The 19,641-nt window shown below is 40.1% G+C and overlaps 1 protein-coding gene and 1 pseudogene across 2 annotated transcripts; one reads left to right on the top strand and one right to left on the bottom strand.

The window, feature by feature from the left end:
- Positions 1-1,290: 1,290 nt before the first annotated feature.
- On the top strand, positions 1,291-18,333 carry LOC111141204 (alpha-methylacyl-CoA racemase). Of its 2 annotated transcripts, XM_022493609.1 has the most exons (5): positions 1,291-1,632; positions 3,749-3,892; positions 5,004-5,164; positions 7,422-7,608; positions 17,616-18,333. In XM_022493609.1, the coding sequence occupies exons 1-5, from the start codon at positions 1,386-1,388 to the stop codon at positions 18,023-18,025; spliced, it is 1,149 nt and encodes a 382-aa protein (XP_022349317.1). In that variant the 5' UTR covers positions 1,291-1,385; the 3' UTR covers positions 18,026-18,333. The 2 variants fall into 2 exon arrangements, with proteins under 2 accessions (XP_022349317.1, XP_022349318.1); XM_022493610.1 differs by lacking the exons at positions 5,004-5,164; positions 17,616-18,333 and having other exon boundaries at positions 7,422-7,612.
- On the bottom strand, positions 9,292-10,728 carry LOC111141205 (annotated as a pseudogene).
- Positions 18,334-19,641: the final 1,308 nt, after the last annotated feature.

The following is a 19,641-nucleotide window of genomic DNA, read 5'->3' on the forward strand; positions in this document are numbered from 1 at the left end:
ACAAAACATCCTAACTGCCCCCGCCCCCAACCCTCTTAATAGTTGTATTAGTCTGCTCAGGCTTCCATAATAAGGTACTACAGGCTGGGCAGCTTAAACAACAGAAAGCCATTTTCTTTCAGTTCTAGAGGCTAAAGGTACAAAATCAAGATATCTGCAAGTTTGGTTTCGTCTGAAGCTCTTTTCCTTGGTTGGCAGATAGCCACCTTCTGCTATGTCCTCACATGGCCATCCCTCAGTCCTTGCTTTCTGTGTCCTAATCTTTTCTCATAAAGAAACCAGCCGTATTAATTAGGGCCAACCCATATAACTTCATTTAACTTTAGTTACCTCTTTATAAGCCCTAGTCACATTCTGAGGTACTGAGAAGTAGGACTTCAATATATGAATTTTGAAGGGACATATTTCAATCTGTAACAGAGGGTATGTGTCCTATGTAGGAAAGAAGGGCCATGTGAGATTTTCCAGACCTCTGATTTGGCTGAGCCTTTCCATGGCCTGTATCTTTGAACCTATTAGTAAAACTTGATGCTGGGTAATATCTGTGACTCATGTGAATCTGATCCTGGTTGTTAGCCTAAGCTATATGTATACTGTTTATTTTTTAGGAACAGTAGTCTGGAAGCAAATAATGAAAAAATATTGTGTCAGTCTGGAATGTCTTATCATTCTTTGCAATTTTCTCTTTAAGTTTTTTAAACTAAAAATAAAACAAAGAAGGGGGTAAGGAAGCTTATGTCTGAACAGAGGTAGGAACACGGGCTAGAGAGGGACAAAGAGGTGTTATATTAATAAAACAAGGAGGCCGTTAGACTGCTGTGGTTCCAGTGCGCTGGCAACTGACTAAACAAAGCAAAACCTAATCCTGTAAAGGCCTCAAAGTTATGAAATTGGAACCTAAGGACAACCCATCACAAACAGCCAAGTAGGCTTTAATCTATTGCTAACCAATCATTTACTTGCTTTTCTCTATAAAAGCCTCTCTCCAGATCCTGTTGGTAGAATGCTCCTAACCACTTCCTTTTTGGTGCTGGTTAATTAGTACAGATATTTTGTTCAAAAAAAAAAAAAAATTTTTTTTTTTTTTTTTTTTTTTTTTTTTTAAACAAGCCTCAGTTTAACAGAGTCTAGGCAGAGAGGGAGGCAAAAAATAATCCTGTCTCAGTCAGGTGTTAAGCAACGCCTCAAACGCAAGGAGCCAAGGCGAAGGGAAAGCGCCCTTTGGACTCGGCCCGGAGTGGGGGCCGGAATCCGCCCAGTGCGCAGACTCCAGGACAGGGCCCCGCGCAAGCGCAAGAGGGAGGGACCCCCGGGAGGACAAGCCTCTCCGGCGGTCCGGGCAAGATGTGAGTCCGGACACTTCTGCACTTGGAGACGCGGGACGCATGGCGCTGCACGGCATTTCGGTGCTAGAGCTGGCTGGCCTGGCCCCGGGCCCGTACTGCGGTATGGTCCTGGCTGACTTCGGGGCGCAGGTGGTGCGTGTGGACCGGCTGGGTGCCCGCAGGGACTGGAGCTTCTTGGCCCGGGGCAAGCGCTCGCTGGCAGTGGACCTGAAGCGGCCGCAGGGGGCGGCTGTGCTGCGGCGCCTTTGCGCCCGGACGGATGTGGTGCTTGAGCCCTTCCGCTACGGTGAGCCCCGGACGCCTCCGCAGCGCCGCTGGGGAACCAGACGCGGGAGGGTCCCCGCCGAAGGGAGGAGCCAGGCCGGGTCGTTAGACAAGCTGCGCCCTCTACACTCCTTCCCTGTTCCCACTCGGACCCGTCCCTGTCAGAGTCTTTCTAGATTTTTCTGTCGCGTTTGCTATTGTTGACCATTCGCCCCTTGAAATGATCGTCTGTACTTGGAATCCTAGATACCGCTGTTGCCCTGCTCTCCTTATACCCATTCCCCGCTCCTTCCCAAATTCCTCATTTTTCTAATCGCCTCTTTGCATTTGCCTTTCTTTATTATTTTATTATTTGAGGGTCACGAATCCTATGAGAATCTAACGAAAGCCAGAGATTCCCCACCTGGAAAACTGCAGATAGGTACATAGTCGTTTTTCTACAGTTTGGGGGGTTGATGTACCCTCTAAAAGCCATCCTCTGACCCAGGCTAACACTGTTAAATCCTGGCATTCCCGTTCCCAAGTTCCGGCTTCAGATCAATTTAGTTTACACTCTGACCCCTGGAGCCACCTTATCTATTCCGAGACTGTTTTCCCCTCTTATAAGCGAATATATAACAAATACATAACTGTACCTCCTCCCCATTCTTTGAGAGCCACAGACCGCTGGACTGCACAAGCTCTGCACATCTTAGCTGGCTGTCTCCCAGGCATGGCAACTTCCACAAATCCCAAAACAAGCCCATTATCTTACCTCCTAGAATAGCATCTCCTCGTTCTATATTATTTCTCTCAGTAAATGGAACCAGCAAGCCACCCAGGTGACTGAATCATAAGCCTGCACTCCATCCGTAACTCCAAATATTCACTCATTTGCTTACAGTTATCAGGAATCCAGACATCCTTCCTCCTTGCTCTCACTCTGGCTTTCCATACTTGCTGTAGCTTCCTTCACACTGTTGCAACAGCCTTTTCAAAGCTGATGTCTGGGTCTAGCACCACTTGCATCCATTCTCGCATAGCTGCTGGGGTAAACTTGCTCAAGTACTAAACCAAAGCTTTGCCTGGTGTATAGCAGGAAGTCAGAAAATGTTTGGTGAATGAATTGAATGCCTGTGGGGCACCAGACATATTAAAGGTGTTCACTCATTTATCCTCACAGCAGATTGGAGGACTATAATAATTTAATAATTAGGATTGTATCACAATTTAATAATGCCTTGTTTAAAGGTGGAGGCTCAACATGGTTGATTCCAGGGTCTTGGAATTAGGGGGAAAATGGAGCCCTGAATACAGGCATAGCTGCTGGGTGAGAGAATTGTGGCTGGTGTTTATTTAAGCAGAGGACTAGAGTTTTTTGTTTTTTGTTTTTTGGTAGTTTACATAGCTTTAGGAAGACAAAGACAAGAAAATTATTGTATAATATTTATTATCTTTAGTCCCAGGAGATTTAAAGTGCCAGTTATCTGAATTTTGTGCAAATATGGTACTTATAAGAACTCTTAGATGCTATTTTAGCAAATCTTTCCATGGATATTGCTGAGCCTTTTGTGAAGGTACCCATGCTAGGTACTGTATGTAGAGGCCCGAGGAAACAGATCAGGCATGAATCCTACCAGAGGTTTCTAAGCTGATACCAAAGGTGATGGAATATCTACACACATAAGCACAGCATGAGGTAGAAGGTGGTGGGCAATGATAAAGGTACAGAAAAAGAAAAGATCCTGAAAGGAATAGCCATTTTCGAAAGTGTATTTTTGACCAAATAAAGCTCCAAGGTAACTCTTCCAAGAGAACAGACCATTTCTAATAAATGACTAAGCAGAGGATTTGGGGAGCTATAAAGGCACTGACTCAAGAAATGAAAGGCATACTATGGGGGCTGAAGGAACTTGGATATGCCTGAAGGGAAAGAAGGAAGGGCTGGAGGGACAAACTATTCTGGGGCAGATGTCATTCATTCCAGAAATGGTGGCCTCACTCTTTGTGTCCCTAATTCTTGGAAACATGCTAAAACACACAACAAACATTATTAGTATGACTTGGAAGAGTGCCGTTTCTTGTTTGCTACAGTGATGGGATTATATGCTCAGTTTCATTCTCTTTAAAAAAAAAATCACTGTTACTTTCCTCTTAAGGTGTCATGGAGAAACTCCAGCTAGGCCCAGAGGTTCTGCGGAAGGAGAATCCAAAGCTTATCTATGCCAGATTGAGTGGATTTGGCCAGTCCGGAAGATTCTCTAAAGTAGCAGGCCATGACATCAACTATTTGGCTTTGTCAGGTACATCGAGAAAATAATTTTTTGGTCCCAGTCAAGATGGACAGTTACACTAATTACAAAGAATTTTCAAAGGTGCAGATTTAAATATTAATGAAAATCAATAAGGGAACCATGGTCGCTCAAAAAGGGTGGGTTTGTCTGGCTCTGTCAGTGGAACATGCAACTCTTGATCTCAGGGTTGTGAGTTCAAGCCCCACTTTGCCCATGGAACCTAGTTAAAACTAAAAAGGAGGGGTTGGTTTGTTCTGGAACAGTTATTCTCAACCCCTTTCTCCTTGTCTTCACACATTTGAGGAATAATAAATTCTGGCTAGTAACATTTACTTACTGCATTTGTATAATCAATTCTCAGTCAAGCCCCTACCAGGAAGTAAAGAGACCTGATGGTCCTATAGTTTGAAAATGCTAATATTGTTTCATCCTGACTCCCCTTTTCTTCCAACTTCATTGAGAATCATTGCCTGAGTCACTATTTTAGACTTTACCGAATACCTCTAGTTTTCAGGTCGTATTATCACTTTATTAGAATTTTTACCTATGAGATTGAGTCTTAGAATGACCCAATCCTAGGATCCTAAGAAAGTGTGTGTTTTTGAGTTTTGAGTCTCAAATATCCTGTGAGAACAAATTGAAAGGTTGAGGAAAAGAGTGAGGATAGAATTGTTTTTTTCCAGCTATTTTAAAATGTAGTCACTTTTATTTTTCTTGTGTTTATTTTCTTGTGTCTCTTTCTAATAAGAATGGCAGTGGATTATCCTGTTATATAATTGATGAACTAAATTAGTAACAGTAATTAATGATAATAATTTTTTCCCTGAAACTCAGTGAGTAAAAACTGAGTAATGAAATTCTGAAAGCATTAGTTGGAGTAAAGTTTTAGAGAAGAAAAAAAAAAGGTGAAAAACAAAACAAGGAAAGGGGGGGAGGAAAGCCTGTTTATAGATAAGCTGAATAAGTTTAGATTTGGAAAAGCATTATGTACTAGTATTCACTATGTCAGCAGCTAGAGAGACTGGTTATTACTCTTAAGGTGTTCATGTATTTATTTAAAAGAGACGTTAAATTTATAGGTACTGTTCCCTGATTTTTTTTTTTTTTTTAAATGATGTAGGTGTCCTGTCAAAAATTGGCAGAAGTGGTGAGAATCCATTTCCCCCACTGAATCTACTGGCTGACTTTGGCGGTGGTGGCCTCATGTGCACGCTGGGCATCCTGTTGGCTCTATTTGAACGCACGCGCTCTGGCAAAGGTCAGGTCATTGACGTAAGCATGGTAAGTGTTAATTAGGGGAAGTGATGAACCTCCCAGTTGTTCCCAAGTCTGATGGGCAGCTGCCTCAGGTTCTTTTCTGAATAGGACAAGAGAGAGGTGGGATTCTAAGTTGGAACCCATATTACCAAGAACATCCTTTTCTTGAAAATAGCTTCATATCCTTTACATGTGTCAGAATGTCATCATTGATTATCTGTTTGTGGAATCAATTCTCTGAACTTTTCATGGCTCATCTGATTCCAATGTTGGGTTCAGCAATTTTCCCCACACTATTTCTTGTGCTTCATATACATTTTTCAAGCAATCTTCATTTGAAACTGAGCTCCAGAAGGCTCCCTTAGCAAATAGAAAGAGAAGATTCTTATGGGTGCTAAAGTAAAATGGGCCAGTCTAGACCTTCCTTCTACGTTTTTTGGGGAGACTCCAACATTATGAGGCTTTGCATTTCTTCACTGCCCCGCCTTGAACACGGGCCTTGTGTTATGCAGAGCACTTCCTCCATGCAGTTTCTCCTCATCTTCAAATCAGCAGTTTCGCTTGGAATACATTATTTTAAAGAGGAGGAAACCAAAGCATGGAAACTTGTCCAAGTTGTCTCAGCGCCTTGGAAGGAGCCCAGTCCAGCACCCCTACAGGTTTGCATTTGGGCAGGTCTTTGGAGGGAGAATGGAGATGGATGAGGAAGACAAGACTGGGGGCAGAGAGACAGTTCCTGGTGGTTGCTGAGAGAGAAGTGGGAGCACTAAAGTCGTTGGTGATAGAATGGGTCTGGGTTTAAGGGCTATTTATCTCTGAGATGTAAAATTGCCAGGATTTGATGATGCATTAGCAGTGAGGGGAGAGGGAGGAGTCAAGGCTGACTCCCCTGTTTCTTTTTTTTTTCTTTTTGAGATTTATTTATTAAGAGAGCGTGTATGTGTGTGCATTTGAGTGAGAGGAGGGGCAGAGGGAGAGGGAGAGAGAATCCTCAAGCAGGCTCCCCACTGAGCAGGAATCCCGAGGGTTCCATCCCAGGACCCTGAGATCAGGACCCAAGCTGAAATCAGGAGTTGGTCACTTAACCAACTGAGCCCTGTAGGTGTCCTGACTCCCCTGTTTCTGGTGTGGGTGACCCGGTGAGATTTTACATAGATGTATATTCATGTGTGTGTGTGTATGTGTCTTCATATGTGGTGTCTCATTCTATGTGTGTGTCTGTATATGTACATGTACATGTGTATATATAGATATGGGGACTCTCTAAAATCTGTGTACCCTGTTTCAAAAGAAGCACCTCTTTAGGCCACCTATACAGAATACACTATTTGGTATGTCAGATGTCAGAGCCATAAACTGAGGTGTGCATGAGATTTCAGGTTAAAAAGGAAAATCAGGATATATCCAGAGATACATTTTGTATTTGTTTCACAGCCAGTAACTGTGAGGAATTCCATAGGCCCACTCCATTCCAACTCTTTGAGACAAGGGTGCTTTGATGGCCTTCTCACTGGGGGCCTAGAATCATTAGGATCACAAAGTCATAAGCATAGGGAAGTAGTTTTCTTTGGATAGCCCCATGCATCCAGCCTGTAACAATTACACCTGAGAACATGAATCTGTTACTGTTACTTCAGGACTCAGCGGGGAAATGGGCATTCCTCAACTAGTTGTCTGGACTCAAAAACCCCATATATCTGCCATTCATATTGTTGTGTTTATTTTGTAACTTTTTAGTGATTGTTAAAATTAAAATATATTAAATGCTCAAATACAGTTTTATTGGGCTTGGAGTCAAACTAAAATAAGCTAAATTTAATTGTAATATGATTTACCTTTATAATGTGATATTCTTCATGGATCTACATATATGTGTTTATAGGTATTGAGATCAAAAATAGATTTTTTAAAAACCTCTTTGCTTTATTTTTAACTTTTTATCCTGATAGTTTTAAACATATATAATTAAAGGGAGAATATATAATGAACTTCCATGTGCCCTCCCTTGACATCAAAAATTGTCAACATTTGGCAGTTTTATTTGAAGGGGAGAACAAAAGTAGTTCCTTCTAAGTCTTTTCTGAAAAATATCTTCTGACCTGAATAGTAGAGAAACCCTGTATCATAAACTTGTTCTAACATACTTTCATGAAATATCGAAGTTTTGTTAATTACCAAGAAACATTTTTATACCAATGTTTAAAAAAATCTAAGTGGGAATTAATCATGCTTTTATAGTTTAAGTATTGGATTCATATTGTATCCTGTTTCTTCTTCAAAGGTGGAAGGAGCCGCATACCTGAGTTCTTTTCTGTGGAAATCTCAAGAAACAGGACTGTGGGAAAAGCCTCGAGGACAGAACTTACTAGATGGTGGAGCACCTTTCTACACAACTTACAAGACGGCAGATGGGGGCTTCATGGCTGTTGGAGCGTTAGAGCCCCAGTTCTACAAGCTGCTGATCAAAGGTAAGTAACTGTCATGTGCCTCCCCCATCGCCCCTCTATTTTGGAGCCTTTTGAAGTTCATTATGTCTTTGTTATGTAGCTACCTTACAGTTTACCTCATTGTAACCATCATTATATTATGGGGCATTTCCCTTGTGTTTTAAATTAATAGGTAATTTGGCAAGTCTATAAAACAGCTCAGAGTTTTAAAAAACAGTCCATTTGGTGGAAGTTCAATTTTTTATCACATTTCATGGTCAGTAGTATTGGGTATTTATACTGCTCTTGTGTGCCCACGTCTTATTCTTCCTTAGAATTGACCTGCTGGTTCTACCAGTTCTTACTCCTTGACAGATGTCACCTCTAGGCTTTCCCAGTGTCAGGGGTCACGAGTACAGGGTGACTTTGGTGAATAAGATTTTATTGGAATATGTTATTATCACTTGATGCTTCTGCAGTATACCTTTCTTGCAGATTCTTGTCTTTTTTTGCACGTGGCCACAAGTTAGCAGGAAATATTTGAGATCTCTTCTTCCCTAATTAAATAATTGGATTGGTGTTATTTTGTTCTTGTAACATGTTTGAATTTAAAGTTTTCTTTACAGATACCTGAGTAAGAAGTTTTAGAGCATATAATGTAGTAGTGTGACAAGCTGGTCATGGCACATCTGTCTTTTCAAGTTCGAGTGTGGAGTTGTGTTGTTAACATTTGGTAGCTTTTCTGATGGAATACTACCTACAGTTATTTGCATATAGCTGAAATCGTCTTTTGCAAGCATCGGAAAGCATGTTCTGATCAACCATGTTAACTTCACTGACTTAAATATAGTTGGAGAAATGCAGAACAGAATGGTTTCTCTAGATAATAAAAGCTTTTCTGTTCAGAAATTAAACTAAGAATGGAAGATCTTAATTCAAAATTCAGGACAGAACAATGCTACAGGAGGGGCTGGATGGTGGGAATGACGGTGCCACCTCCGTGGTGCAGGGCCTTGGAAGCAGCAGGGACAGAGCACAGTGGAGTCTGTACCTGATGTAAACCTTGTGTGTTCATACACTGACTGTAGGGAATTTAAATATAATAATGAAAATGACTAAACGTCATTCAGCTTTTTGTCATCATCATTCACAGGCAATTCTAAATGACAATGATAAAGTATATTCATTGAAAAAGATTTTGAGTTCTAATCAATTGCTACAGATACTGTTGAGTTCTAATAACATGTAAGCTTGTTAGCACATTTAGATTACTTATCCTTTAGTAAATATTACATAGGAGTTATTGAGAGAACTGCCAATTTTGTAGTCTCACTCCAATGTTCTCTTGTAAAATTTTTATAGTTTCAGCATTCACATTTAGGTCTCTGTTACATGATGAGTTAATTTTCGAGCTAAGGGTCCAGCTTCATTGTTTTGCATATAGCTATCCGGTTTTCCCAGCACTATTTGTCAAAAGGACTGTTCTTTCTCCATTGAATGGTTTTGGCATCCTTGTTGAAAATCAGGTGACCACAAGTGTAAGGGTTTATTTTGGACTCTCAATTCTGTTCTATTGATGTACATGTCTCTCCTTATGTTAGCACCACACTGTGTTGATCACTGTAGCTTTGTAGTAAGTTTGAAATTAGAAAGTGTGAGTTTTCCAGTTTTATTCTTTTTCGAGATCGTTTTGGCTATTCAGGGTCCCAATATACAGAGAAAGGAGAAAAAAAAAGCTGGAATTCTATGCACTGCCACACAAGGGCCTAGCACCCTCCAACTTCCAACAGAGCTAAGGGAGCAGGTTTTTAATTTTTCCCACAGATCACAGTGGCGTTGATTCCATCAAGATTTTGTTGAGACAGAAAGGGATAAAAATAAATTTGGAACAGAAAGGGATAGACATTCTTTTCCCAAAGTATTCTGCTCCAGATATTTCTCCCCAAAATAAGTTGAGAACCATGGTATAAAAGGAAAGAAAAGAGACTTCAAAAAAACAGGACAAATGAGCACAAGAGTAGGGAGCGGGAAAAAGACTGTAAATTGCTCCCAGAGACTGGAGAGAATTAAAAAAGGAAGGTTAGACTCCGTCAGTATTCCATTAGTCATCTTCTGTTTCATCAGCCTCTCCTTCCTCTCCCTCATTATCTCCTTCATCTTCTTCATCTTCATCCTCATCAGTGTCTTCCATACCTTCTTCGTCATCATCATCATCATCATCTTCTCCTTCCCCTTCTTCATCACCTGTATCAGGAACCAAGTAGTACTGTCATGGATTTGGCGAAACACCATCTCTGAGGACCTCTCCGAACTCATCTGCATCAGAATGGTCCGTAGCCAGCTGAAGAAGCTAGGCCTCTGGTTCCTCAGGCTGTCCCTTCCTGCTGGCTTTATTCTATGTTTGACTTCAACATTTCACCAAATCCTTTCCAGATTTCCATTTGATTTCAGTGGACTTCGACAGTGGAGCACTACTCTCATTCGCGTGAAATTCTTTGAAGAGAACTTTATTTTCAAAGTAAGGATTTTCATCAAAATACTATTCTATTCTGTAACCTGACTTAGTATCTTCAAATTCTGCCACTTCAACTCTTGTCAGATAACGCGACACCTCCTCCCCGAGCAGTGCAGACCCTTGTGGATGGTTGACAAATGTTCTCCCCCCCAAATTTGGGATTTTGGCAGTCGGTTCTGACCTCTTTGGCAGGGTTTGTTATGGTCCTGTTCTGCTTTCAAAATCTCCTCTCTGCCATGTTCATTAAGTGTGTTTTATCTTGTATTTCATCAACATGTTTGAGTGCTTGCTCTTGTTTCTCTCCCTTCAGCAAGTGCTGAGTTGTTGTCATCTCCCTCTGGCTTGAGGGCAGGATGCCGTCTCGGTTTAATTGTTTGAGGCAGGAGTGAACACTGGTGTTCGGGGCCGGGCTATGAGGAAAGTCCAGGAAACAAGGGCAGAGGCATGTGTGGAAGAAGCTCCAGTTTCTCTATGTGCTGCTCTTCCTGATTGTGTCCTACAGGTCTCCGAAGTTCTGTTTGTTTTTCTTTTCTTTTTTCTTTCTGCTCCTCAGACTGGCTAAGCAGTTCATGTCTCTCTGAGCTCACTGATTCTCTCTCCTGCTAGTGCATGTCTGTTGTTGAGTCCCTCTCATGAAGTTTGTATTTTATTGTACTCTTCAATTCCACAATTTTTTTTTTCAAGATTTTATTTATTTGTCAGAGAGAGAGAGAGGGAGAGATCACGAGCAGTGGGGAGGGGTAGAGGGAGAAGCAGGCTCCCCTGCTAGTAGTGAGCCAATATGGGACTCGATCCCTGGACCTGGGATCATGACCTGAGCTGAAGGCAGATGCTTAACCAATTTCTATTTAGTTGATTTTTCAATAATTTCTGCCTCTTTATTGATATTCTCTTTGATTAGACATCATTCTCAAACTTTCTTTTAATTTTTCAGACATGGTTTCCTTCAGTGATATGAACATATTTTATTTATTTATTTATTTATTTATTATATTATTTTTTCAGTGTTCCAAGATTCATTTTTTTGTGTGCCATATCCAGTGCTCCATGCAGTACATGCCCTCCTTAATACCCACCACCAGGCTCACCATTTCCCCACACTCCTCCCCTCTAAAACCCTCAGAGTCCACAGTCTCTCATGCTTCGTCCCCCTTTCTGATTTACCCAATTCACTCTTCCTTTCCTTCTCCTAAAGTTGGTTATTCATCCTTTCTGATGGCTGCGTAATGTTCCACTGTATATATGGACCATATCTTCTTTATCCATTCGTCTGTTGAAGGGCATCTTGGCTCTTTCCACAGTTTGGTGATTGTGGCCATTGCTGCTATGAATATTGGGGTACAGATGGCCCTTCTTTTCTCTATATCTGTATCTTTGGAGTAAATACACAGTAGAATAATACCTATTCTCCTGAAGCTGTTTCAGGAAATAGAAACAGAAGGAAAACTTCCAGACTCTTTCTGTGAAGCCAGCACTACCTTGATCCCCAAACCAGGCAAAGACCCTATCAAAAAGGAGAATTTCAGACCAAAATCCCTGCTGAATATGGATGCCAAGATTCTCAACAAGATCCCAGATAATAGGATGCAACAGCATATTAAAAAGATTATCCGGGGCACCTGGGTGGCTCAGTGGGTTAACCCTCTGCCTTCAGCTCAGGTCATGATCTCAGGGTCCTGGGATCGAGCCCCAAATGGGGCTCTCTGCTCAGTGGGGAGCCTGCTTACCCCCTCTCTCTGCCTGCCTCTCTGCCTACTTGTGATCTCTCTCTCTCTGTCAAATAAATAAATTAAATACTAAAAAAAGAAAGATTATCCACCATGACCATGTGGGATTCATCCCTGGGTTACAAGGATGGTTCAACATTCACAAATCAATCAATGTGATAGAACAAATTAATAAGAGAAGAGAGAAGAACCACATGGTCCTCTCAAATGATGCAGAAAAAGCACTTGACAAAATACAGCATCCTTTCCTGTGTAAAACTCTTCAGAGTATAGGAATAGAGGGAACATTCCTCATCTTCATAAAATCTATCTATGCAAAACTCACAATGAGGGGGTAGGGAGAGGGTGGTTGGGTTACGGACATTGTGGAGGGTATGTGCTATGGTGAGTGCTGTGAAGTGTGTAAACCTGGCGATTCATGGACCTGTACCCCTGGGGCTAATAATACATATATGTTAATTAAAAATTAAAAATTAAAAACACCACAATGAGTATCATTCTCAATGGGGAAAAACTGACAGCCTTCCCATTGAGATCAGGAACATGACAAGGATGCCCACTCTCACCATTGTTGTTCAACATAGTACTAAAAGTCCTACCAACAACAATCGGACAACACAAAGAATAAAAGGTATCCAAATTGGCAGTGAAGAAGTCAAACTCTCTCTCTTCGCAGATGACATGATACTTTATATGGAACACCCAAAAGACTATCCCCAAACTACTAGAACTCATACAGCAATTCAGTAATGTGACAGGATACAAAATCAATGTACAGAAATCAGTTGCTTTCTTATACACTAACAGTGAAAATATAGAAAGGGAAATTAGAGAACAGATTCTATTAACCTTAGCCCAAGAACCATAAGATACCTTGGAATAAACCTAACCAAAGAAGTAAAGGATCTGTACTCAAACTAGAGAACACTCATGAAAGAAATTGAAGAAGACACAAAAAGATGGAAAAGCATTCCATGCTTCTGGATTGGAAGAATAAATATTGTTAAAATGTCTATACTGCCCAGAGCTGTCTATACTTTCCATGCCATCCTGATCAAAATTCCACCGGCATTTTTCAATGTGCTGGAACACACAATCCTAAAATTTGTATGGAACCAGAAGAGACCCCGAATCACTAAGGAAATGTTGAAAAAGAAAAACAAAGCTGGCGGCATCATGTTACCTGACTTTAAGCTTTACTACAGAGCTGTGACCACCAGTTCTGCATGGTACTGACCTGTGAAGCTGGCTGATTTAAAGTCTTTTCCAGTAAGTCCAGTATCTGGCTTTTTCAGGAACAGTTTCTGTTCACTGCTTTTTGTCTTGCGTATGTGTCATATTTTCTTTCTTCTTTGGATGCTTCACAAATTTAGTTGTAACTTGATATTTTAAGTAACATAATGTGGCAACTGTGGACATTAGGTCTCACCTTCCCTTCCCCTCTCCCCAGTCCTGGGTCTGTCGTTTCCACTGGTTGTTTATTTAATGACTTTCCTGGACTAAATCTGTATTCTTTGGTATGTGAAGCTACTGAAGGCTGTTCAGTTAGCTTGGTGATCAGGTAATGATTGGATAGGGATATCCTTAAATGCTTTGAACCAATTAATTTCCCATCTTTTTCTGAGGTACTCTGTGCCTTCGCATTTTGCTTATATGGGGACTCAGGGTCGCCAGAGGTGAAACACTAGGACCTTTTCAGATCTTTCCTGGGCATGCTCACAGCCCTACACATGTGCTTTCTAAATTCTCAGGAATGTGTTGGAACATCTCAAAGCCCCTCATGTATATCCTATTCCCCACTTTTGTTTCTCAGCTTCTTTTTAGTCCCCACAGGGAATGCCACCTCAGATAGCTATGATATTAAACAGCTGCCTCTGATCTTTTTGACATGTGTCAGAAATGTTCTAGGAATAGGGCATTGTGAGCTCTAAGTCAGACTGAAGACAAGCCCTGAGAATGGAGCCTTTCAGGGAGCTGCTAGACAAACAGCAATTCTCTGGGGATGGGATTTTGGGGAAGCTCTCAACTCAGTTTCTTCTTACCATGACTTCTTACCATGACAGCACTATGGCTGGAAGCCTGTTGGTTTTGATGGCTATCCCTGAGCTGGGGAGAGAGGGATGAAATTTGTGCAAGTTATAACACCGCAAGTCTCACTGATCTTACTGAGATGCAGTTGTTTTTCTTGAATAAATGCTCTTTGGATTATTGTAAACTTTTAATTTCCAGAGTTATGAAAAGGCTCATTCTGACCATTTGGGCCAAGGTTCTTGCTGCTTTTATGCAAGAACAGGTTTTTGAAGGTTCTGACTGCCATTCCAGAAGTTAACTTCTCTCCTTAGTGTATCTTGTTGTTATCTTAAAACACATGTGTTTGGTATGATCATTTCTAACATGCATACTCCACCACAATGAATGAGTTTTTCTGGAAATACTGAAAATGAAATGAGATGTTTTTCTAGCAGGCTAATTGTTCCAGCCCTTCATCTTCTGACCACATTCTAGATTTTCTAAGTCTAAACTCTATAACCACCCTGATTTTTTTTATAGCCTCTTCTCTTTGCATCCACAGCCTTTTATGGTATCCTTAACCTCCTCTCTCCCTGCAGAGTTCACTAGGGATCCTTAGTTGGTAGGTGGGTTTCTGGTTCAGGCTGACTTAGCATGTTAAATCAGCTTTGGCTAATCTATACAGGCCATGCAAAAATGCCTCAGCATTTTTTTTCTTTTACAGTATTTATTTACAAAAATAGTACTTTACTAATCACATATATATTACTTGTCTCTCAGGTCTAACTGGACAAATGGCCCATCTATAATGATTTTTTTAGGTAGTATTAATTATGTACCTCATTTATTTTACCTTATATTTGAGATCTTCGAGACCATACATCAGTTGAACTCCTCAGTATCTGAACATAAATATACAAGGTTTTGGGAAGGTATAAATTCTATTGTAGTAGGACCCTGTCTTTCTGGGGCAAAGAAATCTGACAACTCTGAATTTTATGATATTTTGGGATAACAAGACTCTTGTAGTGTAATCAGTAAGCAATAGAGAATTTTTAAAAATTTTAAAATTTCAGAATATTATTAAAAGGGAAGCAGACAACAAGAAGTTTTGTCAAGTTTGTGGAGAAACTGCAGGCCTGTGCCTTAGTGGTGGGAATGGAAAATTGTGCAGCTGCTGTGGAAAGCTGTATGGCAGTTCCTCAGAAATCTAAAGCAGAATTACTACAAATTTTATGCTATGACAATTTTTAAAAAATGAAAAATAATTCAAAATAATGCATGTTTTAGAAAAAAGTGTGGTACAGAATTGGTCAATTAAGAAGTAAAGATTTTCCCTTGTCCTTCCACTTTGGGAAAGTTTGGGATGTGGCTTTCATGAACTTTTTCTGTGTGCATATCAACACAATTGTTTTATTTATTTATAAATTATATTTATATACAGTATATAATTATGTAAATTTTTAGTTAGTAGCTATCTTGTTTTATTCAACGATATATTAAAGATGTCCTTTCTTGTCAATACAAAAAATTTGCCTCATGCTCTATGTAGCAGCCCTATGATAGTCTATGGTGTGCCTTTGCTAAAATGTAACCACGTCTTAATTCAAGTTCATTTACATTATTCTGCAGTTTTGTATTGTAACACTTTTTTTGTTGTTTTTTATTAATAAACATTAATCTTTGTACATAAAACATTGCACAATCACAACATGGATTTTTGACTGCTTAATATTGCCAAATATTATGTCATAGAGCAGTAAAGTTTATGACACATACTTAAAATAGTATGTGTCAATTGTATAATTGCCTGTGGTTATGTGTATGTGTACACATATATGTAAGGTAGCCTTTTGGAAATTAAAACAGTTGTCCCAAGTTTTAAATAGTGTCTGAATCTACAGACCAGTTCTTGAAACATTTTGCTTAAAATATGATAAATTTAATGCGGGTTATGCTATAAAAACTAGCCACAACCTACAGTTGTACTTATGTGGTAGAATGGTTTTAGAGTTCCATACAGGAATATCAAGAGCACAGCAAACAACCTATCCTGAACCATTGGTGGCTAATCCTGGGGCCTTGATCAGGGTCATGGGCAGGATAGGAAACTGGGGGCTGAGAAAGAATAAGACAGTGGAAGAGCTGGGGTGTCAGAATTGGGGGGAGGAGCCGAGGTCTTTTGATTTCTAGTGTTTTTCTAGTGTACAGACCTTTGAGACCATTGATCTCAAATATAATGTCTGTTACAAAGAAAACATATTGGATCTAATTTTATTTAGTGTTAGGATTCTGCTCACATTCTGATTAAACAAACATTTAAAAAGCATGCAGATATGTTTCTAGCAATAGCTATGATCTATATCACTATTTTTGGCTAACTGGTCATTTCATTTGTTTTTTAATCTCAGAGTTTGGGGCAGTCAGAAAAAGAAAGCTAAGTAAAAGACATCCTTAGAAACTTTTTTTTTTTTTTTTTTTTTTTGGTAGATTACAGTGATAAACCTGCAGTTTTGGTTCCATATTTTTGCTGGTATTTGAGTGGGACAAGTGACTACAGAGAAAAATTTATTTGTATATCCCACAGGTGACTTTTACAACTGTCCAGAACTATAGGAGTTCTCCTTTTTTCCTTTTATACCTCAGAACCCTAAGAATTGCCTGCAGTATCCATGTCTTCTTACCTCTTGAGGGATTTTCCTCTTTAGAGCAGTTTACAATTAGTCATTGTTCTTCTACATGATAGGGAAGGGAAGGATGATGAAATGATAAGTATTAGATTAATTTGACTAAACTTACACAAAATAGTATGCATAAGAAGGATGGCCTTTCATTATTATTCCACTCTCACCATCTACATTTAAAAACCCTCTTGCATGAGGGAGTAAAAATGATATTCACACCAAATCCTAGTAAAGGGGCCTTTGGGTATAATTTGATCAGCCTTGGAATTCAGGTGCATCTGGAGGGCTGGTGCTTTAGTCTATAAAGGAGGCACAGATCAGGTCACGGGCCCAGAAGCCATCCTTTCTGTTAAATCCCGAGCTGGATGCTTTCATCTTCTCTGTACCATGTCTTGATGGGTCCTTCAAGTCTCCTTTGTGCCTGACACACAAGTCTTTGTGCCCCACTCATGATCTGGCTGGGTGATCACTTTCTGTCATGTTTGCTGTAGGAACAGTTTGTTGCATGTGTCTTTGGTTACCTTACAAATCCTTTGTTTCTAGTTCACAGCAGTGTTCTAAAAGGTTAATGAGTCAAACATCACTGTCCTACTACAAGCTCTTTTATTGGACCAAAATAAAGAGAGGTGAATATTACATATAAAATTGCAATTTTGAATTTAACCATTTATCTTTAGGTTTCTTAAAAAATGGGATTATCATGTGTAAAGTTGTTTAAATTTTACCTTTCATAGGGTTTGGGTATACTATATAAAATGTGGGGTTATTTGAATTCAGTATGACAGATAATAACATCATGAGGAAATTTCTTGTTAAAAACTTAGGGAGAAAAACAATTTCTGGAAACTAGACCTTTACAAATAGACTACTTCTGATGAAATATAAATAATAAAATCTTGGCTGTGGGAAGTCTCTTTGGAGTCCTGCTAGCCACTTACCTCTAGACATTGTCTCCAGCTTCAAGTTGAGTTTGAATTTCCTCCCTTGACCCAGCTGAGAAACTTACAGAACATCCTGTTAGGGACAGTATGGTAAGGTCAAAATGCATTTTTCACTGATTATAATAACTCCACCCAAAGCATAATAATGTAAGAAATTGTGTTTTTATCTCAGGACTTGGGCTAGAGTCTGATGACCTTCCTCATCAGATGAGCATGAGTGATTGGCCAGAAATGAAGAAGAGATTTGCAGATGTATTTGCAAAGAAGACAAAGGCAGAGTGGTGTCAGATCTTCGACGGCACAGATGCATGTGTGACCCCAGTTCTGACATTCGAAGAGGTTGCCCACCACGATCATAACAAAGAACGGGGCTCGTTTCTCACTGATGCGGAGCAGGGTGTGAGTCCCCGCCCTGCACCGCTGCTGTCAGACACCCCAGCTGTCCCTTCATCCAGAAGGGATCCTTTTGTAGGAGAACATACTGAAGAGATACTTCGAGAATTTGGGTTCAGCCAGGAAGAGATCAGTCAGCTTACCTTAGATAAAATTATTGAAAGTAATAAGCCCAGAGCTCATCTCTAAGTTCCAAGCCTCCTGTGAATTGAATTTGAATATTCAATTTGAATGAATTTGAATTTGAATATTGCATGTTCGATATAGAATAATACATAAAATTCTAAGTATGGAAACATGAAGGAACAGTGGATCAACTGTTCTAATCAAGAAACAAGACTGATTACTGATTACTGATTGAATTCTGAAAATGGTTAACATGGCTTTTGATTTAGGAATGTTTTCAGTTTACCACTATTAAATGGTAACAGTTTTTCTGCCTTTCAATTTGATAGATTATATTTTTAATATTAAAATGTTAATTGGGTACCTGAGTGGCTCAGTCAAGCATCTGCCTTTGGCTCAGGTCATGATCTCAAGGTCCTAGGGTCAAGCCCTGCCCACATCAGGCTCTCTGCTCAGCAGGGAGCCTGCTTCTTCCTCTCTCTGTGGGCACACATGCCTCCACATGCACGCTCGCTCACATGTGCGCGCGCTCTCTCTCTCAGCTCATTATCTCTTGCTTGTTCTCAAATAAAATCTTTAAAAAAAATTAAAATGTTAACAATGTACCTTAAATGAATAAATATAATGCTTTTTATTAAATAAAGCCTTTTCTCTCTTAAAGTTTAATTATGCTTTTAAGTTTGTGAAAAGCTTTTAAGAAAGTCCTTTAAATAGCCCTTAAAAACCATTTTGTGGCTCATTGAAATAACTTTGTCTCTACTATTTACCAAAATGAAGTCCTTAGATAGAAAAGTCTGATCCTCTTTATGTGATAAGAAAATCATTCAACCAGTCTCTTTGAATTGGAATTTTAGAAAATGTTCTTGAGATTTCTTTCTTATAATCTCCACTCTCCATCTAGACCACCATACTGAGAGTCTGGCTCCTCTGTGTGGCTGCCTCTTAGCATTACCCACCCATGTCTCTCTCAGTAAATTACCATCCATTTGGAAGTCCTTCTAGACTCTTCCTCCTCTTACCAGTCTCCAGCCTCCATGCCCACCATGTCCGCCTCTGCCCCAGTAGACCCATGACTTACCCCTCAGTTCACCTTCAGGCCCCCTGCCCAAATGTCACCTTAAGGAGCACCCTTTCCTGACCCCTCCCTAGAATGGCAGCCACTTCATCATTCACTTTCTCCTCACCCATTTTGTTTTCCTTCATGTCATATATCATTAATGACATTATACTGAATAGCCCCAGCCCTCTTAACCAACTGCCTCTTAACCAAGGCACCCTAGAATGAAAGCTTTATGAAGGACTTTGTGGGTTTTGGTCACTGCTAAATCCCCAGTTCCAAGAACAGCACCTAGCCCATAGTGGAAACTTCGTAAATTTTTAATAAAGAAGTACATCTCAGTGAAGTGCTATCAGTTCCATCTTCATAGCTCTGGACCAGTCCTTTCTGTCCAAAACCTTTTGTGCCTTCATTCAGGCCCCTGTCATCTCTGCCTTGGCCTACTGCTCAGCTTGCCTACCTGACTTCTGACCTCCAGTATGACTGCCTTCATTTATTTTTGTATCATGTTTACTCTACTGGTAATCTTTATCCTCCCAAACTGGTCTTTCAGTCCTGTAAAATTCCTCAATGGTCCTCTCTTTTTCCTGTATAACAAAATATAAATCCATTTATATAGCGT

The sequence above is a fragment of the Enhydra lutris genome, unplaced genomic scaffold (genome assembly GCF_002288905.1).
Source record: "Enhydra lutris kenyoni isolate GAN:26980312 unplaced genomic scaffold, ASM228890v2 scaffoldscaffold5, whole genome shotgun sequence".
In the NCBI taxonomy this organism is placed as follows: Eukaryota; Metazoa; Chordata; class Mammalia; order Carnivora; family Mustelidae; genus Enhydra; species Enhydra lutris.